Source organism: Dromiciops gliroides, chromosome 6 (genome assembly GCF_019393635.1).
Source record: "Dromiciops gliroides isolate mDroGli1 chromosome 6, mDroGli1.pri, whole genome shotgun sequence".
Taxonomy (NCBI): Eukaryota; Metazoa; Chordata; class Mammalia; order Microbiotheria; family Microbiotheriidae; genus Dromiciops; species Dromiciops gliroides.
Genome location: NC_057866.1, coordinates 239,029,033 through 239,053,179, shown reverse-complemented (window position 1 = coordinate 239,053,179; position 24,147 = coordinate 239,029,033). Strand labels below are relative to the sequence as shown.

The window sequence follows — 24,147 nt, the reverse complement described above, 5'->3', positions numbered from 1 at the left end:
GGGAGTTGTCATAAACGATGCAGCTTCATGCTGACTAATTTTTTTCCCATCTTTGTTTCCTTTTAGGAAGTTCTGCAACTGGAGAGACAGATGGGAGGACAGCTCCTGGACGAACCCAAGACTCTCCATTTTAAAGGCAGCACCCATAACCTGCGTTTGTCAATTCATGACATAGCCCATTCCCTCTGGAAGAGCAAACTGATTGCTAAGTACCAGGTGAGAGTCCCAAGCAAAAGTGAAAGTGTCAGGACTTGAAGGTGTGAAAAGGTAAAGCCACAAATCAGGGCAAGGGACCTGAAACTATTTCTCTGCTTCCCCCTTCCCACAACCCATTCCAAATTAATCTCTAGGGAGAAAGCAGCTCTGAGATGTTCTGAGACTGGCTGGAATTTTCAAATTCACGCTCAAAATGGTGGCAAAAAGTAATTTCCTATGTTTTTAAGAAGAAGAGAGGGAATCCATCTTGCTAATAAGTTTCCACAGAAATATTTGTAGTCAGTCAGCAAATCTGGTCTCCTAATATCGGGAGCGGGGTGAGGAAGGGGTGGGAGGATGCATTGTTTATCCTTAAATTGGATTGATTTCAAGCAAGAATAGGCTCCCTATATGATCCAAATTAGACTTTGGCATTGCCAGTTTTGTGATTTAACTTTGAAAGTTGAGAAGGAACCTCAGTAGAGAAACTAAAACTTAGAGTATTTTTCTAGGTTAAAGTCAATAAAATAATAGGTTTTAAACTAGTAGACCCCAACCTTATTGCATGCATCCTGTGGGTTCTCAGGGGAATTCCTTTCATAGTGAATCAGTTAGACCTAAATATCCCACAGGATCAACCTCCTGATAGCTAGCCCCAGAAGGTTCACCTACATTTCAATGATTTAACATTGGAATTACATGTGCATCTAAGCCAAAGACCTAATATTTGCTTATTAATATTAGCCAATTGACATATTTCACTCTAAGGAGATTAAGGAAATCCTTCCCTTCCACATACCTACCTATCTCTCTCTCTCTCTGTATATATTATGTACGTATATATGTGTATATTTGTGTGTATGTATACATATGTGTGTATGCACATATTAATATATGTGTATATGTGTGTATGTGTGTGTATATACACATGTGTGTAAAGTTTCCAGTATTCATTCACCTGAAGTTTTCTGGCTCATTTTCATACTTTAAACAGTGACAAATACAATGGGAGAAAGTGCTCATATGCTACATTTTTTTCTCATTTAATTTTCCTGAATATGACCATGTTCTTTTTCTTTATCTTTCTGATTGAACTACTGTCTTTTATCCGGTCTCAACTCTCCTGAGACTTCTTACCTGACATCCGACACAACAAAATCCAGCAGATCCCTCTCTTAGACTTAGGCCAGTGTACTATTTCATTGAATAGGAGACACTGGACTAGATCTGTAATTTCATTGGTGTAGGGAACTTCTGGTAAGGAAATTCTCTCTATCCATGGAGATCAGCACCTCCTCTGTGATTTACAGTCTTAGAGATTCTGAAATCCAATAAATCAGTCCAATGTATCACTTCCTAGAGAAACAATAAGATATCTTCCTAACTGCAACTTAAATGTTGTGGTTGTTTTTTAAAATTAGGGTCAACTTGTTTTTTCTAGAAAAAGCCCTGTTCTGGGCCGTTGTCAGTTATATTTTATTAGTGGTGCCTTTTGCTGCAAGGTCATAATGAGTTTCAATTATGCACTTATTATGTGAAAGATGAGGATATATGTAGGAAAGTATACTGAATTTATTTACTATATGTTAAGTTTAGAGAGGTACTTAGATACCCAGAAGAGAGAGCTAGCCTCAAAAGCAGAAGATGTGTTCAATTCCTTTCTCTGACACATCTCTATATAAACAAGTACTGGAACATACAGTGAAGGTATGCATTGACCTGCATTGATAGAGGGAGCTTCCTCATTCAGAAGCTGAATGAGGAAATAAACATATGTCTTTTCTCTATCTATCCCCCCTTGAAGTTTACTTCCCACCCACCCCCAGAACTATCAAAATGTCTTTTTTTTTTTGAGGCAATTGGGGTTAAGTGACTTGCCCAGGGTCACACAGCTAGTAATTGTTAAGTGTCTGAGGCCAGATTCGAACTCAGGTCCTTCTGAATCCAGGGCCGGTGCTCTATCCACTGTGCCACCTAGCTGCCCCCAAAATGTTTTAACAAGCAATAGCATCTAGCTCTGTAGAAATGTGTGTTGCTTTATCATTATTAAGTTATTTCTTAATGGATTTTTGAAACAATTTCTTTCTTTTTTTTCTTTTTAGTTATGGGGAACTTTCATTTCATCTCATCTCATTTGTTTGTCCCATAGGAAATTCCTTTTTACCATATCTGGAGCGGTTGTCAAAGAAATCTCCATTGTACCTTCACCTTGGAAAGATTCAGCCTGACCACAGTGGAGTTAGTTTGTAAGCTCTGCGTGCGGCAGGTTGAGGGAGAAGGACAAATCTTCCAGCTCTCCTGCACAGTGTCAGAGGTAAACAGGACAATCGCCACCTCTCACTAGAGTTCACAGGAGAGAAAGGGGCAATCTGGGGAGAAGGGACCATCTCCCTGCCCCAGTTGATGCAATATATCTGTTCCTCAAAAGGTGAATATGTCAGATCTTTGTAACTAGATTCGGATTTTAAACACACTAGGGAAACTAAATTATTCAAAGAAATCCTGTGATAAATCTTTGTAAAACAAACTCTTCAAGTGAAAAACACCCTTAGGAATATTCTACACACACACACACACACACACACACGTAACTTGTTGTGCCCGCATTCCCCATAATTACCCTCTTTTTTTCCTCATTGACTTTCCACACTTTTCCCCCTTACTAGTAAAAAAAGTAGAGTAGAAAAAGCTCTATGAGTTTCTCCCTGACTCTTTCACACTTCTCTCCTTGGAAGTGAGGGAAAATAAGAGCTTCATTGTGGTCTCTTCTTCCTTCCTCCATCTCACACGTGTCCCCAGATGGAAAGCAGGAGTTTGTCTCTCTTCTCCTCATGGAATGGGGTGCTCAGACCATAGACATAAAATCTGTACTTGTTTTTTACTTGTGTACTTCCTCTCAGTTTCTATTTATAGACATCACCCCACACTTTGGTTGGCATTTTCTTGATTCACCTTGAATAAATAGCTGTGTCTCACTCCCCAACAAAGCTTCTTTTGTGAGAAGGAAGAAGATGAGGAGTGGATTGCCTCATTTTAATGTGGTCCCCCAAACCATAGTCTATAACTGTAACCTTTAGAGAAACAAAGTGAACAGAAGTAGATTCACTTCTTAAAAGGAAGAAACTTTTGGGCTCCTAAGAGACCTCTTCTCTCTACCACAAGCTGAGCCCATGATCACCACATTCGACATTTTCAGCAGCATTACAGAGCCGGCTTAAAATACAACCCTGGTTTCTCTGCTCTCTACACAGTGAAAGATGACATGTCAGTTTGCTCATCCTGTCTTCCTCTCTATCTCACATTTAGAGACTTATCTCCCTCAGCCTCTTTCCCATATCCCATTGAGATGCAGTCATCTTTTCCTTGTGGAGTTCCATGAGCCTTTTGACTCATAAACCACTTTAGTCACAGCCCCCAGTGACATTCATAAGGAATGATCTTGGTGTCACAATGCCATAGCAACCGTCAGGGCCTTCCGTTGCACAAGCCATATCTCTGAGGCACACAGTACCACCCCGCTGACTTTGGATGGTGTTTTCACTCTTTGGGCCCAGCAGGTCTGCAAAGTTCAATAACCACCCAGCTCCAGTGACAACAAAAGCTGCATAATTTCGGAGGGGGAGGAGAGTTATCCCTTTGATGCATGCTTTCTGTTAGGAGTGAGTGTTCATTTGCTGCCAGATGAAAAGGTGGATCAGCTGCAGCAGCAAATGAAAGGCCTCCAGCCCTCCCCCTTGTCACCCTCTCTCCACCTCTCCACAGAGAAAAGGCAGCTTTGACTAGTGTAGTCATAACTTAAGAATTATCTTTCTTGCTTTCGTGCATAAAGAACACTCTTTCTTTTGCCACCATCACACAGAGATTTCCCTTCAGATAGAGCAGCTGCTCAGAATTGCTAGTGACTTTTTATCTCAGGAAAGTGGACAAGCACATTTAAGGGAAGGGAAAAAGAGCCAGGCCCTAGATGACTTAGGGGGATTATATGGGGCACTGCTTTTTTCCTTCTGGGTCAGTGGTTTGAATCTAGCCATTGTATGAGTATTTGAATGCAATCTGCAGATTTATTGAAGAATGGTTCTTGATGTCGCTATGATGTCATACTCGGATAAACAACTGACTTTTAGGATTTCCAAAATCCCAATGTTCACAGGAGCTTCTAGGAACATGTTTGAATTATATGTATGCTATAAATGCCAAGCAAATGGAGGCTTACTGTGCTCTCCCCTTTTTTCCTTCTAAATAGGACTCTTGCCCAGGATCGCACAGATAGTTGGCAGGTGGACTTAACACAGGATTCTTAAGCCAAGATTCCCAGGATAGTGCTGTCTTTATTCTAGGTTACAGCTCTTCATATATAAATAGAGGGATCTTAGAGATCACTTACTCCATTTTTTCTTGAAGCGAATCGTGAGATCCTTTACCAAAAAAAAAAAAAAATAGATGGCTCCAAATTTGGGACAGTTCACTTGGCTAAGTCTAACCAAAATGAGTTGTGAAAGAGGTTCCCTGAATAATGACTGTGAGTGATTCCTTTGGGCTACATGTTTATTCATCTGTAAAAGGCCTCAGTTTATTCACCTGTAAAAGGAGAGGGTTGGGGACAGCTAGGTGACGCAGTGGATAGAGCACTGGCCCTGGAGTCAGGAGTACCTGAGTTCAAATCCAGCCTCACACACTTAACACTTACTAGCTGTGTGACCCTGGGCAAGTCACTTAACCCTAATTGCCTCACTTAAAAAAAAAAAAAAGGAGAGGGTTGAATGAAATAACCTGCGAAGTCCCTTCCAACTTTAGATTTATGACCCTTTGAAGAATATTTTTCTCTGACCATGAGCAGCATCAGTGACTCAGAGATCCATCCCCCATAGCATCTCACTGTGAAATAGGGGCCCCTTGGAGTCTCCTTATGGGCTTTTGGTAGGAAATCCATGCCTTCCTCTTCCACCCGCAGCAACAAAATATGGTGTCTGTGAACAGAACAACAGCTGCTTTGGGTAACTGAGCTATGTCGCCTATTGGAAGTGCCCTAGAGCAGTCAGTCAGTGTCACCTGTTGCCTCCATGTATATTCCTCAATAGTGTTATCAGAAAAAAAAATCAGGGATGGAATAGAAATAGAAAATCTGCATCTTTTGTGACTGTAGCTGGAGACAGGAAATAAGCTCATTATGGTGTTCTCCTGTGGAGCCTATTCTGGGCCCCGGATAAAGATTAATTTGAAAGTCCATAAAATAAAATCCTGCCCCATAATTGTCCCTTTGCTATCAACTCGTTTATAGAGCTGAGTCAGGCCCATCCGGGAGCGAGCAATTACATCACATGGACAATGAACCAGGGAGACTGAACACACATAATATAATCAAATACATCTTACAACAAGCATAATTTGACACCCATTTGATGACATGCATTATAACTGTTTTGCTGCAAGGTAATTAGAGCATTGGGTAGGTCACTCACAAAAAGGAATGCAGTTAACATTTTCTACAGTCAGACCAATGGTTTGGTTTTCCTGTTTGTGTTTTGTTAGCTTCGCATCATCCCCAGTTTTTTCCTGGTAAAACTTCATTACACACATGTCCATCCCACATCACTAAAGTTCCTAGAATCATACATCCAGAGCTGGAAAGAGCCTGAGGCATCATCTAGTCCAATCACCTTATGTTACAGATGAGAAAACTGAGGCTCAGACATGGGGAGAGATTTGCCCAAGGCCACATACATGGAGCATGTGCCAGCACTGGGACTTGTGCCAAAGGTCTTGGGACTGTTGATCAGGCACTTTCTACTGAACCACACTGCCTCTGGACCTTACTGCCCTATAGATGGAGTTTCTAGTTCTTTACTCCCCAGCCCAAGGATTTGTGTGCTCTTCTGGTGCACTACAAGACCTCATCTTTGTTCCTCACTCCTTCAGTTTCTTGGCACATACACTGGAACCTGCCTCTACCCCTGGTCTCTCATTTACTGGAGGACTTGAGGCAATAGAAATTAGAGATATTAAAAAGTGTGATCATTCTACCCTAAAGGGGAGTGACATGATGGTTATGTTGGGGGAAAAAACCTAGACAAGTAATTAGAAGAGAGCCCAGAGTGAGAATGGAGAATGAGAGAGGAGAGATGGAGAGCTCAAAAGTTAGGCCCATCCCTTCTGATCCAGCCCCCTAGGCACTCCAAAAATGACTTAAGCAGTTTTAAGAGGCATAATATGATTTCATAGAAATAGAAATATTATATTTGTTTCTATTTCTATGATGTTTTAAGTTCTTTACCACCAAGCTGTGAGGTAGAGAATATCCACATTTTATGGATGAGGGATCTGAAGCTCAGAAATATAGATTGACATACCTAGAGGGAGCCAGGGAAGCTGTGCTGGAGCCAGCTCTCCCCTGCTCTCACCCCCACTGCTATGCTTGCTGTTGCCTAAGACACTTTTACCAGGAAAACTACATTTACAGTTGCATTTACAGTTAGGAAGCACCGGGTTTCACCATTGTGCCAAAAAGTTTGGTTTATGTTGATCTTAACAGAACTCTGTGTGTGTGTGTGTGTGTGTGTGTGTGTGTGTGTGTGTGTGTTGTGTATGTGTGTATATTTGGTGGTTGTCCCAAGCATCTCTTGTCACACAGGCATAATCAAACTGATTTCCATAAACTACAGCAAACAGGTTGTCACTCAATGAATGAGTTAATTAATTAACCAGCAAGGGAGTAATTTATCCACCAAGTGGACACCAGCCAAATGGTTTCAACTGAGTTTATCTGGCCTTTTCCCTTTCCATGCACTAATGGGGACTTTCCCAGAGACTACCATATTTCAACTAACTAAAAGAGGATGCTTAGTCCAAAGACTCTTATACTTCCTTCCTCTTATTGCCCCATGATTTACATTGATCCTTGGGCATAGTGGGTACTAGTTCTGAATGCAGAATGAAATTATGTTCCAATTTGTTGAAAAATTATAGGAATAGCACTATGATTTACCTAAACCCTGACACAATAGAAACAACATTGGCTCTGTGGTCAGAGGATCTAGGTTTAAATACTACCTCAGACACTTACTGCCTCTGTGATTTGGTAAGGCTAAACTTCCTCAAATGTAAAATGAGTTGGGCAGCTAGATGGCGCAGTGGATAGAGCACCAGCCCTGGAGTCAGGAGTACCTGAGTTCAAATCCAGTCTCAGACACTTAACACTTACTAGCTGTGTGACCCTGGGCAAGTCACTTAGCCCCAATTGCCTCACTAAAAAAAAATGTAAAATTAGTGGGTTGAACAATCTGGGAAATTTCCTAATTCATCTTAACCAAATATTCTGCGAAGAAAAAAGGGGAAAGAAGTCAAATCAAGTCCCTACATGCCATCCAATCAACTCCTGCAAATCCTCCTTAGTTGCTTGGATTTGGGAAGGGAATAAGGGAAGAAGTATATGTGAGTGTGCGTGCTGCCGTGTGTGTGTGTGTGTGTGTGTGTGTGTGTGTGTGTGTGTGTGTGTGTATGCTTCCTGAATTTTAACCCTGGATAAACCTAGATGATAGAAAAGATAGGCCTGAAGGATAGACTATAGAGAGAAAGGGTGGTCTCCCTGTCCCAAGTTCACTTCTCCATGTTCCATGATGGCTGGCAGACCCCAAAACTCTAGAATTCCTCTTGGCAGCAGTGTTTCCCACAATCTGAGTTGGCAGCTTGCATCTCTGCTGCAGGCCTGGATCCCAACTCTCCTTCCCTCTGCTCTCCATCACCACAGGTGATGGGTGATGCCAGTTCAAGCTGGCAACCCAAGAAGTCCCATTCCCAAGGCCAGCTGTCATGGGGCCACATGGCAGACAGCAGCTTTAGCCTCCCCTGCAGTGTATGTCTCTCTCTCTCTCTCTCTCTCTCTCTCTCTCTCTCTCTCTGTGTGTGTGTGTGTGTGTGTGTGTGTGTGTGTGTGTGTGTGTGTTCTTGATGCCCAAATTGAATGGTGGACCAGAACTCCTCCTCCTAGAGCTGGAAGAAATAGGAAAATTGGGAAATTTAGTGTGTTCGTATGCCTACATGCACACCCTTTGCTCCCTGGTGTTTCAGTAACCTATTTCCCCAAGAAGGCTTCCAGAGATCACCTCTGTATCCAAAAGAGGTGAAACATCATTACAGAAATAACTGCTTGGGGGAGAGTTAGAGATAATCTAGCCAACGTTAAACTTACTTTACAAATGAAGTAACTGTGGTTCCTGGGGCTGTGATTTGGTCAAACTTCCAAGTAGAGCAAGCAGCAGAGCTGAGATTTGAATCAAGATGATCTGACTACAAATTCAGCACATTTTCCATCATATCACATAGAAATAACCAACTTGTGCAAAGGTAACTTTTGTCCACATTCAGGAAGTAGGCTCAGACCACTTGGCTTCTGTACCAAACTATGAAAGCATAAATTATCTGTATGAACTAAACAGTGTCATTTTTTGTGTGTTACAAAAGTTACTTATTCTGCTGTTTCAATCTGTGAAAGAAAGAATAAGAACAGTATTCACTAGAGGAAAAACATCTGACCTTCATTTCACAGAAAAATTTCCATGACTTCCCTGAATATGTGATCCTATTAATTTGAGCATTCCATTCCACAGTGCAGATGGAAGCCCATCTTACCCTGTGCACTTCTTGACTATGTCTTCCCATAAACCTCTCACTGGTATATAGGCAGTATATAAGGTTGCTTTATATAGATTTCTTCATATTAAATGAGTAGCTGTAGAAGGTACAATACATATCACTATCAATTTGTTACTGGGCCAGCCTCCTTTTCTGTTCATACATCACTTTGATAAAATTACTCATGCTGATTCTAGTCTATAATCTTTCATTGTAGCTTATTTGTATCATCTACTATCCATCTCTCCATTGCCCTTTGGGTCACCTACAATTTTAATTCTTTATAGACTATGATGTTCCATGAGTCATAGTCATATAACATTGTTGAAAGAATACCAGTGTTAAAAATATGGGCCTTTATCTCATGGAGAAGTGGGGTTGGGGGAGTGATCACTGAAACCACTTTTCCAAAGGCAACCTCCCACATCTGAAGCATGGTGGTTGGTTCTGGACAACATATATATTTTTGGGGGGGGGGGATTAGGGTTAAGTGACTTGCCCAGGGTCACACAGCTAGTAAGTGTCAAGTATCTGAGGCCACACTTGAACTCAGGTCCTCCTGAATCCAGGGACAGTGCTTTATCCACTGTGCCACCTAGCTGCCCCTCTAGACACCATATTTTATGAAGCTTATCAATATATGCTAGCAAGAATCCAAAGGAGGAAAATCAGAGTGTAGAAAATTCTCAAGCTCCTGTCGTAGAAAGATCAGGTGAAGGAATTGAGGATCTTGAACCTGGGAGGAAGACACTGGGGTGCAGGGGAGTGGGGAGGAACTTCCTACTTTTCTTCATGTATTTGGAAGGACTTCATCTGGAAGAGGGATTAGAATTGTCCTATTTGGTCCTAGAAGTATAAGTAGGAGTAATGGGTGAAGGTGCAAAGAAATTAAATTGGAATTTATACAAGTAAAAACTTCCTAAGGATTCGAGCTCTCCAAGAAGAGCACTTCTGGAAGTGGTGGGTCCCTCCCCACCCACATCCTTGCTGTTGGAGGTCTTCAAGTCAAGGCTGGCTAGCAGCCTGTCAGACAATTGTAGAGGGAGTATGGATTGCACTGTGACCACCATCAGACGTCCTGAAAGGAACCTGCAGCGCTATAAATGGCACACTCTGCTCCATATGCCCTGGCTGCTCATTTTTGTTATTTCTTCCAATCTCCTATATAAGTCAATGATCTGACAGCACAAACAACTGATGGAGAGACCACTCCTCTATTGGTAACGTCATTTCATTTTCATAAAAATATATTCAGTTCCATACAAATATTCTTTTTTTTCAAACAAATCTTCTTAACTAATTTGGGCAAAAGAGATGACATGGAAATATAAGTTGGTGGCTCTAAATATTTTATAAATAAAACAGCTTTGGAAGGTAAGGGCAGTGTCCAGGCAAATTTGAGTTCAGTAGTCAGTTTTATGGTTGCATAGATGAATAGTTCCATATATTGGTGTACTTTTCACTTTTAGGCTCTGCTGTTTATCTGATCTACCTATCCATGTACCACTGTAGGACCTTCAGCGGAAAAATAGAAGGCATGAATGAAATTTATGTTCTGTGCTGCCTTCCTTTCAACCCTTGCTCTGTCTGCTTTCTTTATTCCCATAAGGCCTGGAGATCGAACAGTCATCCAGGACCATGAATTCTTCTGGATGACTTTAGGGCAAGTGTAGAGATGGTCATGGAAAGTTACTGATTCTGCAAGTCCTGAGAATAAAAGCTATTACCCATAACATCTGGTTGGTTATTTATTGGGTGTAAAATTATATATTCATCTAGGGAAAGCATAACATCAAAGACAGATGGTACAACCACAATCATAAACAATTATTGTAATAAGTGCTGGATTTCGAGTCTCTAATTTTACCTACCAAGTAAGTGGAAGAAGCAATAGCCATCTTTAGTAAAACTCAAGTGCACCATGCTATCAGTATCCACTGCTGTATCAGTTATTGAAATCAGGAAGGATGCCCTCCCTTGCTACTAATATTACTGGAACTAAATAGAAGAAGAATTGAATACTTATTGTACTTGCAAGTATTTATAAACTCTTTTTCATCTCCTATTCAGTAACTCTGTCAACTAAGTCCTTGCCCTTTTGTCATAGCTTAGTCGTTTAATAAGAGGCAGATGAGTGGTAAAATGGTCAGGGCACTGGATCTGGAGTCAGTAATATCTGAGTTCTAAGTTGTGTGACTCTGGGCAAGTCACTCAACTTCTCTCAGCTTCAGTTTCCTCATATGTAAATAGAGATAATGATAGGGGTTGTGGTGAGGATAGACCTTAAAGTGCTACATAAATGCTAGCTATTCAATGAATGAATGAAGTTACTCATTTGCTCATTATGGCATGGTGGTGATCTTGGATACTCCAAGGCTATGACAATATAGAAAACTTTAACAGACACTACAGATAGAAAGACTTTGAGTATGAGCTCTCTGATAGACCTTATATTTGCCCTCCAGAACGAGGCTACCTAAGTATAGGAAGGTTCAATTCCACATTGGCCATCAGATGACTTTTTTTTACTAAAGTGTAAAGGAGGTGTAATTTGCAGATTAGCATCAATAGAGTGGCAGTGAAATGAGGAACCCTTTCAGGACTGAAACACTGACTAATGTCCATCTGTAACAATATCATTCCTAATCTCCTATGTGAGGATCCTGACACTTGTAAAAATCTTAAAATCCTAGTTGTGGTGAAGCTTAAAATATTAAACCCTTCTTCCCCCCCCAAAAAAAAAACCAAAACAAAACCCTGAAATGGTCCTTTGACATTGGATTAACAGATTTGGGGTCAAGAATCTGGCTACTGTGTCTAGAGCCAGTACTGCTCTGAATGACAAAAATTAGTTTTGCTCTAAACTGCCCTCCATGCAGCAAAGTGGGCACTGCATAGCATGACTCTACAACCAGGAAAACAGAGAGTTGGCTAAAGCCTTACAAATGAAGCTTAGTTTTGCAAAGTCAACACTAGAACCACTGGCTCCTTCAATTCCCACTGCAGGGAATAACTCAGAATGCCCTTGGTGGCTGCTGCTGCCACTGCTACTGCTGGTATAGGCCTGGTCTGAAGGTGCTGGCAGGGAGAGTCTCACAGAATAGCCTTAGAAGCACACCATTAACTCTGCCCTAGGTTTCTCTGCTGCTGGACATAGATCTCTCTTGTTTTTCGTTCAGCCACTAATGTCGAACACCCAAGAGTTACCTCTTTTAAAGTCGATTCAATTGATTTTCTTATATTGCTTTAATAGTTCCCAGGCAACATTTGCTCTGGCCTCCTTGATCCATAGATGTAATGACTAGAGTGGCTCCCGTTTTCTTCCGAAGAGGGGAGTCAGGATTTTCATTGATGCTGTTTTGGGGAGTGAATTGACTTAAAGGATCAGTGTATGATTTCGCTGGTAGAAACTAGATTTGCATTTAGAGGACACCTTTAGCAACTGATTCATTCTTTTCTGAAAATAGTCTCTTTTGTTTTCTGTTTCCTCAAAAAATTAGACTTATTTTAATATTAATTCAAATCACATAGGTTTTTTGGTCACCTAATTCACCCCACTAATATTGCAGATGAAAAAAACTCAGTTTGAAGCAAGGGAAGTGACTTATCCCCAAGTTACACATGTATTCAGTAGCAGAGTCCAAAGGGAAATTCAGTCCTTCTGGTTCCAAGTGCCATGTTGCTTTTACTCCAACGTGCTGGCTCCCTAATAAAACCTATCTATGGTCCCTGTCATTGAATCACATTCAGAAACATTATTATGTGTCTCCTGGTTGTCCTGCTGTTAGAGGCAGCCAGGTTTAGTTGACAGAGAGCTGAAAAGACCCGGATTCAAGCTCCACCTCTGACATAAGCTGTTTGGGGGACCCTGGGCAAGTCCCAACCTCTCAGTGTTCTGGGCAACAATTAGAGATTCTGTGTTTCAGAGAAGGTGGTGACTTGCATGGGTAGATGGGATTTCCTTATCAGAAAGTCTGCTATACTAAAGAAACCACAAGTCTATTCCCACTTCCCAACTCTCCAAAGGGTAAGTAAGACACGGGGCTGTGCTAGGGACAAATTTGGGTTCAAATCTTTGGGTTCAATCTGCCATTCTACAGGGCACCTGGGATGGTGGGAATAAAATTGGTACAAAAGTAAATAAATACAGAGGAATCCAAAGTAATTTTAAATGGGAGAAAGTAGAGGAAGGGGAGGACCCCAAAGGTCCCGAGTTGAGGTAGCAACTCAAGTGGGCTTGGAAGGAAGCCAGGATTCTTCAGAGGTGGAAGTGGGGAGGGAAAGCGTTCTGGGCCAGGGGAAGCACCTGGGGGAAGGTGAAGAGGCAGGAAAGCATATGTCAAGCATTTCATTCAGCAGCAGCCAAGTTGGGGTACCAGGGGTTTTCTCCTTCGCCTCAGACATTCTCCAACAGATCTGCCTTCTGGCAGTTAAACGGCAGCTCTGTTCTTTCTCAGGATGCCGGCAGGGCCCTTCCCCTTGCAATCTGACTCTTTAAAAGAGGTACTATTGCCTTTTTTCTTGCTTATTCCTGAAGGACCACATTGGAAAACTGAGCTGTTCCAGACCTTTCTATCTAGAATCATTTTTCTTTAAGAACCTATAAAATCCCCCAAAGTTGTTGCACAAATATAATTACTCCTTCCATATCACAAGGGTGAGGGTACGACACCCCCATGATCTGGAAAATCCACATGAAAATTTTTGTCCCTCCCTTCATACTGAAAAAAAAATCTGAATCAGTACAGTATTAGAAGATCAAATCTGTTGACATTGTACAATACTTCCACAAAATTCCCCCGAAATTCCCATTTTAGTTCTTATGCCAATACACAATATATTGAAACCATGATGGAGAAAGTTGTGATGTGGAAGGGATAACTGTATTTTGGTTTGGTTTGGGGTGTAATGAGGGTTAAGTGACTTGCCCGGGGCCACACAGCTAGTAAGCGTCAAGTGTCTAAGCCTGGATTTGAACTCAGGTCCTCCTGAATCCAGGGCCGGTGCTTTATCCACTGTGCCACCTAGCTGCCCTGGATAACTATATTTTTGATGACTTAAGTATAGGCACTGGATCTGTGATTTCATTGGCACAGGGAACTCCCAGGTGAAAAAACTCCTTCCACCAGTGCGGGCCAGAACTTTCTCTCTGAAATTATAGTTTTAGATATTAGACTGGAAGATACTGAGAGTTTAAGTGACAAAGTCATTTAAGTTTAAGTCACACAGTTAGCATGTATCAGTGGGAAGATTTGAACCCAAATCTTAAGCCAATTCCTGACTAAAGAGGATATTAATGTTGATCCCTGGCTCTGGAGCATAGTAGCCACTTACTAAATGTTAGATGACTTGGCTTGGAGAAAACATTGTCATCGGGAAACAGAATTAGAGGGCAAGTCCATCTAGTCCAGATCAGTGGTCATTTCCTACGCTATCCATCACAGGTTGTCATTCACCTTCTGCTTAAAGATCTCCAAGGATTGCAAGCCCACGTTGATTCTAATTGTCCAAAATAGTTTTGTCAATTCGACTTAAAATGGCCTTTCTACAACTTCCATTCATTGTTCCTAAAGCCTGTTTCCAAGGGGAACAGGTCAAATACCATCACCATAGGTCAAACAGCCCTTCAGATACCTGACTCAGTTATCATGTCCCCACCTTACACGCTCTATTCTTCCCACAAAACTTCCTACTTCCTTCAGCTGATTTTCATTTGGCCTGGTCCTTAGTCTCCATTGTCATTCATTCATTATCCTCTAGACTTTTTTCACTTTGTCAGTATTATTTCTAAAATGTGTTGCCTATAACTGAAAACATTCTAGTTGTAGTTTGACCAGGGCAAATACATGAAGCTATTCCTTCCCTCTCTGGACATGATATTTCTATTAATTATAGCATAATATTAAATTAATGTAACCCTGCCCCACTGCTCCCCTCAAACCAGCCAAATGTTTCATAGCCTGTTCTTGTGTCATTTATTTTTTGAACCTAAATATAGAACTTTACATTTATACCTACGTAAGGCAGGGATGAAATATTCATTGCCCTTTGTTCTCCCAATAACAATGCTGTGTTGTTTTCTCTACTGAAATACAGGAACCCACTGGCATTGACTTTCCCCTTCTGGACCCAGCAAGTACCATCACCACCATCACAGGACCCAATGCTTTCAGCATCCCTCTCCCTATTCGGCAGAAGCTCTGCAGCAGCCTCGATGCCCCACAAACCAGAGGTCATGACTGGAGGATGCTAGCCCACAAACTGAAACTGGATAGGTAGGCATAACCATTCATTCATGCTCAGCAGCTCCCAGCAAGGAGCCAGCTTTTCAGTGAGACAGCTAAGGATATCTTTTGGCTCACACTTGGGTGTTCCTCTTTGCCTTCTTTGACTGTTGAATTACTATGCTCCAAAGCTTTCCTTCATCAAAAGTGGCCTCTTTAAGAAACATATCTACTGACCCTAACCACTCAATTTCTCAATCTATTAACTTCTCATTACCTGTTCTGCTAACCTACTTCAGCCATAAAAAGATGGCCATACCCTTTACCTATCTTGTTATCACCCAGAAAGGTAACACCTCCAAGAGCACAAATTCCCACAGTCCCCTTATCTAACCTTAATTTATTGGCTTTTCATATATCTCTCTTCTTCCCTTTACTTGCCTGCTCTTCATCCCTATAATGACCTTCAATTTCTGAACCCCTTCAGGCTTAGTTCTCTCCCAGACCATCACCCCTACACTAACCACTCTCTTCTTCTTCCCATTTTGACCCCTTGGTGAAACAACTCACTTCTACACTGTCCCTCTTTAGTCCTTAACCCCCTTATCACATCACTGATTGTGCTCTGCCAAGCCTTGGCCTTGGATCACTCCCTCCATTACTACCTTCACTCCTACACAAATTCTGTTTAGGGAAGGTACAGAAAAGCACACAACTGTTCTCATTAACTCTACTACAAATACATGTTATATAATAACGTCAATACAGCCTTTACATCTGTGAGGCAATTCTCCCCTATCTACTCACTATCCAGTTTCCACAGAAGCTCTTCCAAACCTTTGTTGTTGTTGTTCAGTCATTCAGTTGGGTCCCACTCTTATCCCTCCTTAAACCTCACATGGCACTCTCTATATCCCTTTCAGTTGAAAAACTTGACTCATATTTCACAGTAAAATTCGAGGTTATTGACTGTGAATTTCCTCTTCTCTCTTCCTCATATCATATTATTCATATGCCTCCTGCCACTATCTTCTCCATCACCCAAGACTAACTCTTCTGCAGGTTGAGCCAAAAGTCATGAAGGGGTTTCAATATTTAATAACTCCTTTACTTTTTGTTTTTAATTTATAATACCATAGCATCATATATATATGTATATATATATATATATGCATACACATGAATTTAAATTACATGTGAAAAATCAAATCACATAAATGGAGAAAAACATTTCAAATTATTTTCAAAATGTTATTAAAACATCATGGCCCACTCTGTACCTGTATAAGCAATCTCATTCCATCCCGTCTTCTTCAACAGATTGACCCCTCTGTCATCCCCATTCTTTCATTTCTGTCTAATCTCTCCCTGTCTCCTGCTTCCTTTCCCACTGCCTACAAACATATTCATGTGTTCCATATCCTCAGAAAGTCCTCCCTTCTTCATTTGATTTGTCCATCCTTGCTAACTATTCTTGTGAATTTTCTGCTGTTCATACCAGAACTCCATGAAATGAATTTCTGCAGTGGGTACCTTTACTTTCTATTGTCTCTTCTTTATCCCAGACTCTGACCTTATTGTTCCACTGCAACCACGTTTTCCAAAGTTACCAATGATATATCAATTGCCTAATCCAATGGCCTTTTCTCAGTCCTTATTTTCCTTAACTTCTCTGTAGCCTCTGACATTTGATCACTCTATTCTCCTTGCTGCTCTCTTCTTTCTAGGTTTTGGGGACAACATTCTCACCTGATTCTCCCACTATCTATCAGAATTCTCCTTATCTGTCTCTTCTGCTGAATCCTCATCCATAAGGTGCCCCACAGGATTCTATCTCAGGCCATCTTCTCTTCTCCCTCTATACTATTTCACTTGGATGATCTCATCAGCTCCCATGGATTTAATTACCATCTCTCCATCTCTACATTAATGATTCTCAAATATCTATCCTGCCTTAACCTCTCTGCTAACATCCAATCTTGCATCCTCTACTGCCTTGCAGACGTCTCAAACTGGATGTCCAATAGACATATTCAATTCAATGGTAATTATTGTCTTTCCCCTTAAAGTTCCCCTACATCCCACTTTCATGATTCTTATTGAAGAGGTTGGTATCATCCTCTTGGTCTTCAGTCTCACAAACTAGATATCATTCTTGACTCCTCACTGTCTCTTACCCCACATTATACAAGCTGTTGCCAGTGCCTGTTATTTCAGCTTTGCAACATCTTTCAAATACTCCCCCTTCTCTCCCTAGACTTGATACTTCATGAACATGGATTATATTGTATTTTGTTATATTTAGTTCATTGTACTCTATTATAGTGTAGAAAGGAGGTGTGTGCCTGGACAATGCCTAGAGTCATTGGAGGAGTGGGGGGATTAGTCTCTCTTCATGTTCTAGCCATTGATCAAGGCAGTCCTTATGTTTCATCATTGTCACTTGTTGTAACAATAGCATTTTACAATTTACAAAGTATTAGCCTCATGATACAGAGGCAGTGTTGTACAATGAACAGAGAGCTGGCCTCAGAGCCAGGAATACCTTGGCTTAGGTGCTACCTCTGACGAGCCAGGAGTTTTGACCCTGGACAAGTCCCTTAGCTTCTCAGCACTCTGGACAGCTCTCTGCTTGTTGCTCCTCCCTGGGAGGTCCCTTCACATGGAAATCCCAGGTTGAGTCCCTATCTCTAGCTTTTAACTAACCCTGTGAGATAGGAAGTGCCAGTGCAAGACTCTCACATTTTATACAAAGAAGTGAGAGATTTGCCCACAATCTCATAGCTGGGCTGTGGCTTCTTACACAAACTCCAGTTTTCTTTTTCCTACACCATGACAGACCACCAAAAGCTTTCCTAGTTGCTGGTGCTGTGTGATGGCAAAACATTTTCTAAGTGGATAAAACCAAGCAGGGAAAATCTATGCATGCTCAAAAAACTGCTTGATCCCCGTTTCCCAGTATAACCTCAGTATACCACTAGGAGGAAAACAAAAGCTTCTGTCTAAGGTACTGATCATAGCCGTCCATGCCTCCTAAAGTGACTGACTCAGGGCTGAGATGGAACCTGTTTATAAATTACAACCTCTGGCCGTGCTCATCCACTAAAGTTCGACGTGTAGTTACAGAGAGAGCGGGCTTTCTTAAATATAGCTCAGATACTTCGAAGGCCCTTGAGGGAGCATATATGGGTCAGAATGCAGATGGATGGCCAACCTGTACATCACACCATTCAGCATGGTTTGCTCTTCTCTATTACAGATACTTGAATTATTTTGCAACAAAATCGAGTCCTACTGGTGTGATCCTGGATCTCTGGGAAGCCCAGAACTTCCCAGATGGAAACCTAAGCATGCTGGCGGCTGTCTTGGAAGAGATGGGAAGACATGAAACGGTGGTGTCTTTGGCAGCAGAAGGGCAATATTAAAGCAGCCTTGAAGTGAAGAGGAAGGAGGAAAAATGCACAGGGAGTCTGTCTGATGGCTGGCCTGCAGGCCACAATTGAGAAAGAAAACACAAGCCAGACCAGACCAAGTTGCTTCACAAGGAGATTTCAGTGAAAGACAGAGAAAGAGAAAAAAAAAAAACAACCAGAAACAGCCAATTTTCATTCCCACTTTACTTGTACATTATCACAGGAGTTAAGAGGAAAAAAAAAGTGTAAAGTTGTACCTTGAATAGAGAAATCAACCTAACTTTCCTCTTAATTGGGTTGTGCGCTGCATGGTACAGGATTTTACAGTTTCCTAGGAAACGGTTTTTATTGCTATCCAGATATATTGGATAAACTTTCTTAACAGACCCAGTTTCTATGAACATTGTTTACATCCGATTCGGACAGGGATAAGGACACCGTTCATGGCTCTTTCTATTTTTGTTGAAACCATTTGAAGTTGAAGCTCTGGACGCTTTGTTGTGTCTATTTCAGATTAGCAATTTTACAGAGAAACCACAGACTTTTGTTACAAATCTCGTGCATCAGGTGTCTGGGATAATCCTCCCATTGTCGTCCTGTTTCTAAGGCCTTGTTGTAGAACCCAAGCGTAACCATTTGTATCTGGAAAGTGGATAATCTGAGCGGAAAGCAGGCATGGTTAAGACTCCTTATTCCCTGCGGGCTCTATCTAGTTCCATTTTGGAATAAGCTGTAGACTCACAGGGAAGATAGTGGCTCATTTCAACCAACAAAAACGCCCCTCCTCACAATGTGTGTGTTTGTGATATGCAATTTGGAGTGGTTTAAAAAGTATCATTATTATAATCATTATCATTATTATTAATTATTATTATTATTATCTATTAGCATTTACAAGTACTTTAGTACAAGGATTTACTTTTAATTGTTTCTGTTTTTGTCTACAGTGGCATTAGGCATTTGAGTGTTGACTAGACCTGTCTGATCCTTCTCAAGCCTTCTCAGTCACTGAACCTCTCCCAGTCCTTCAACCCCTGGAGCAAAGTAATTAATGTCTACCCCTGGGCATGTCTGATCCTTTGGCTAGTCAGAGGGAGCTCCTCCCCATTGCTGCTCAGACCCCTCAATTCTCTGTCTGGAGGCCATTCTCAGCCCAGGGAGGAGAAAAGCAGGGGTGGGGTTCCCAGCTCTCCTCATGGTGGCCCGACTTCCCCAGATGGGGCAGAAAAAAGACCCAAGGTCTATGGATGTGGAGGTGAGAGGTGAGTTCTGTTCACACTCTGCTGCTGATGAGTTGTGTGAACAAATCACTTAACTTCTTCAGTTTCTTCATCTGTAGAATATGAGTGTTAGACTGAATTTGTGCCCTCAACTAATTGGATTGATCATCTGTGATGCAGACAGAGGATGGGCCTTGCAGGCCTTTTCTCTACAAATAACCTTCTGTCACTCTACAAGCACCCCTGATATAAGAGATATTTGTCTGAGTAAATTATTCCTGTTTAATATATTGTATTTGATTGGCTTTCCAGTCTTGAGTGAGTGTTATTGTGACACCATAAGGAATTTGACGAAAATAACATTGCTGTCTTTAAGGCAAGTTTCAATTTTCCCGGACTAGTTGCAAAACTTGTGTGTGTGTGTGTGTGTGTGTCTTAACAATGGTAGAACTCTTTCACTAGTTCCCTTTATAATGGACTTTAGGCTGGATTTTTTTTTCCTCTAAAGCTCATATTGATGACATTTTGGTGACATTTCTATGGGATATTTTCTTTGTTAAAACAATAACAAAGCAAACATACAATGCGTTGATCCATGGAGACCAACAAGGAGAAGTTGTGCCCTGGCACACACAATTCTGACATTTTTGTCCTTTTGCTCATGACTATCACAGGCTTTTTGTTTTAACACAGAAACTCAATTCATTCAGCAGGTGGGGAGAAATTGCTCAGTAGACCATAGTAACCAAACCAATATTTGAATGATGAGCATGTGTGTGCATGAATTACTACCTTCAAAGCATGGCTGTGGTTCAGCATTGGACAGGTGTGTTGGTTGCTGGTCAGAGTGTACTTTAGAATCCCCTAGTTCCAAACCTTCATAGTTTCCTCTCTGCATTCCATGTGTCCTCTCTCCTATTTTCCCAATTTATGAAAATTTCCACACAGTTAGAAGCATAGATTTAGTGTGAAGAGGCACTAGTCCAGTCCCATCATTTCTCTTATGAAGAAAGTGAGGCTCAAAGAAGATATAAGTGACTTACCCAAGGTTACCCAGGAAGTAAGTGGCAGAGGTAAAATTTTAACCCAGGTCTTCAGACTCCAAATCCAGCATGTTTCCTACTACACCACATTGCCTTGTATCTTGCCTCTCCTCTTGGTCGCCTCTCTTAGCTTTGTAGCTTTCTATTTTGTTTAGGTCTTAAGTTTCGGACTCTAATTTCTTTGCATTAGTTTTGCATCAGAAAACTACTACAGGGGCAGCTAGGTGGCGCAGTGGATAAAGCACCGGACCTGGATTCAGGAGTACCTGAGTTCAAATCTGGCCTCAGACACTTGACACTTACTAGCTGTGTGACCCTGGGCAAGTCACTTAACCCCCATTGCCCTGCAAAAAAAAAAAAAAAGAAAAAAAGAAAAAGAAAACTACTACAATTGAAAGTATAATCCTCAATCTGATGCCTCATGCCCCTGCCCAACAACAACAACCAAGTTGCACTGCAAATTAAAGAAATGAAAATAAATTTAACCTTTCTGTGGAGAATGCTTCTATCTACACAAGAAAAGTAAAACAAACCAACCAACCCCCCTACCCCCCCGAACCTGAGCTAAATAAGAAAACTAGAAAGATGCCTTCAAGTTTAGACTGATTTTATATTGTGGCTAAAATTCTTGGGTAGGACGGATAGGTCGAGAGAGGGAAGAGAAGAGATGAAACCCAGCCCAAATGTATGATCTGTTGTCCAGAGGAAAGTCCTACTCTGAATTCCCTGGATAAGCTTATGACTCAGTTCCAAAAGAAAACTTGTAAATTGCCCATTGATAAGATAATTCAGCTCTCTTTCCATTGCTTGAGTTAAACGTTAGTTCTCGCATCTGTTTCTGTCTTCACATGAAAACTGAAATGGAGAATTGAAACAAATGTCTCTGGATACTTCTTGTAAAAGAAAAAGGAAGGTTTGCCTAAGATGTCAGGGAAGTAATGGGGGAAAGGTCAGAGGACTGCCTTCATTCTTTGCTTCATATTGCACATAGGGTCAGTTTCTTGGTGCTCATCTAAGCAGAGACATCCATTGAGTCCACTTCCAATTTACATTTTGGAGGTTTCATAGAGAGGACACTTGTCCAAGTAGCTTTTCCGACAAGGAGACTTTCCTCTACAATGAGATTGCTCCTCTCAGAATCATTTTATTAACTCTCACTCCTTCTGGCATTAGGAGATGACAAGCAGATGCAGAAGGTGTCTTTTGGGTTTTAGGGGTTTTTTTTAATAGTCTTTCCCTGGATTTCTGTTACATTGAAGTATCAAGTCCTTTCCTTGGATATCTTTTTGAAAGATAACAAACCACAGGGCATCTCAAAGCAAGGCTTCATGGCATCAACCATTTTCTGCTCATATATCCTACATTTCCTTCTGAGAAATTCTAGCCAGAGAGCAGCAAGCTTTCATTTGCATGGAAAAAGGGCTAATGAAACATTGGCACGTGCTGCCATCTAGTGGCAACAAAACAGCCTAGCCTGGGTATTCTTTTGCCCTTTGAATGTATAAACTATTTGAAATGTTAAAACTCCAGGTCATTGAGATTGTTATGACAGAAACCTAGGCTGAAGAAAGAGGTTCTATCATCCCACTAGATTCTTTTATGAAGTGAATAAAAGTGAATAAAACCTCACTCAATGACTACAATAATTCGGCCATCCTGGCTCCCTACCCCCCACCCTCTATCCTTTTATAGGCTCAAATTACTCATTGTGGAACTTACATTCTAGTAAGAGAATGGTCATGTCACTGTGACCCTACTGCTTTTCAGATCATTCATCTACCAGGCAGCTCATTGTAGCTTGGATGACTGCTAGTAATATTGATATAGAGAAGTATAGAAAACTCTATATGGAAAGCATTTTCAGTCTTTGATTAGATCTATGCTTTTTGTTTTCATTTGTTTAAACTATTTTATTTCACTTGTATTTCCAAAAGTTCCTTTTTTGCTTGTATTTTATATATCCAAGAGACATCCATTCATATACTGTTTTTAAGACATTGAGTTTTTGTAGATGCATGCCAATATGCTGCATCCATAAAAAGGGCAAGCCTAGAAAATGAGAATGACTTTGATGAGTTTTATTTGTTTAAGCATATAGTCAAGTCTCCCCAAGTAGGGCAACATAAGGAGGTGGGGGGATCTAATTTCTTCGAGGAGTGATATTGGGTAGAAGCAAAGAGTGTGGAGGATTATGCAAAAGAATTGCAGGGAGTCCCCAAAGCTCTTACAGCTTAAAAGTGCACTAAGACTTTTGGAATACTCTCTTTGGGTGGTGGATGGGGTATGTTATGTTGGGCACAAAGCCCCTGTAGGTATTTAAAACTTAAGGATACAGAATTTACAAAGAGATTTTACTATTCACACCAATGTCCACTTTATACCCCCCATGTATCTAAAACATATTAGTGGATCTAATTACCACCTCTATCCCACCATGGATCTAAAACTGTCATTTGAGCCATTCAGGACTGGGTATTTCTGAGTAATCAGAATCATGACCATTTCCTTATATATTATTTTGCAACTTTGAAAGGGTACTCTTGTCAGTAATGATGATTATAATCCCTTTAGATTTTATGAGTTGCTCTGGTCAAATAATCTTTCATCTTGTGTGAGCCAACTGTGGTAATGGTGCCCCTCCCCAAACTTACTCAGGCCAGTCCTCTTACACCAGAAATAGAGCCCATCACTGAAGCTCAATAGTAAAAACATTGTAAAATGTCCCTTTATTTGTGTCGTGGTTCAAAATACAAAGGGAGAAATGAATAGATGACTGCCCTTATAGAGCTTACATAAGATGAACTAACATACACCCACAGAAATAAACTCTAATAGAATAAAGTAGCAGCAAAATGTGAAGCTTTTCCAGCAGCTGAGTTTGAGTTTTGAGGAACTGAGATTGAGTTCCTCTGTGCTCCGCCATAACCATGGATTACCTCCATGTTCCGATGAGGTATCAGAATTAGACTTCAGTAGAGATTCCTTAGAGGTTATTTGGAATTTGTAGGTCTTTTCCTCTAATGAATGGGTCTATATAAGAATGAACTTTTAAAACATCATCTATTGAGTCTATTAAACCCTGTGTTCAGGAGACAAGTTACTGCACTGTTGTTCTAAGCAGTTCAGAAGTTTTCAGGCATTTTTCCAACCAGAAGGGTATCTCAGAAGTGATAGCCATTCAAGTGAAAGGACAGATGATTGGTTGCCAGTTTTGAGTTGGGGGATAACCTTTATTTCAGAGACATCTTTGATATCTTCTTGATTTCTTCAAGAATTTGAATTGGAAGGAATTACTCGAATAAAATACCTCTCTCTCTGATACCCCCTAAACATACACACTCTGATAAGCAATAAACAATCATTCTGTCCCTTTAGGGGAATCTGTCCAACTGACATACATTTGGTGGGGGGGGAAGTTTCATTT

The 24,147-nt window shown here is 41.0% G+C and overlaps 1 protein-coding gene across 2 annotated transcripts in view; it reads left to right on the top strand.

Moving 5' to 3' along the window:
• UNC5C (unc-5 netrin receptor C) overlaps nt 1–22,819 on the top strand; it is a 428,091-nt gene extending 405,272 nt beyond the window's left edge. For both annotated transcript variants that reach the window (XM_043972822.1, XM_043972821.1), the window contains 4 exons: nt 67–216; nt 2,345–2,509; nt 14,920–15,098; nt 18,307–22,819. In XM_043972822.1, coding sequence (XP_043828757.1) covers nt 67–216; nt 2,345–2,509; nt 14,920–15,098; nt 18,307–18,472 — 660 coding nt within the window. In that variant the 3' untranslated portion in view covers nt 18,473–22,819. The remainder of the gene's footprint in view (nt 1–66; nt 217–2,344; nt 2,510–14,919; nt 15,099–18,306) is intronic.
• The last annotated feature ends 1,328 nt before the right edge of the window (nt 22,820–24,147 follow it).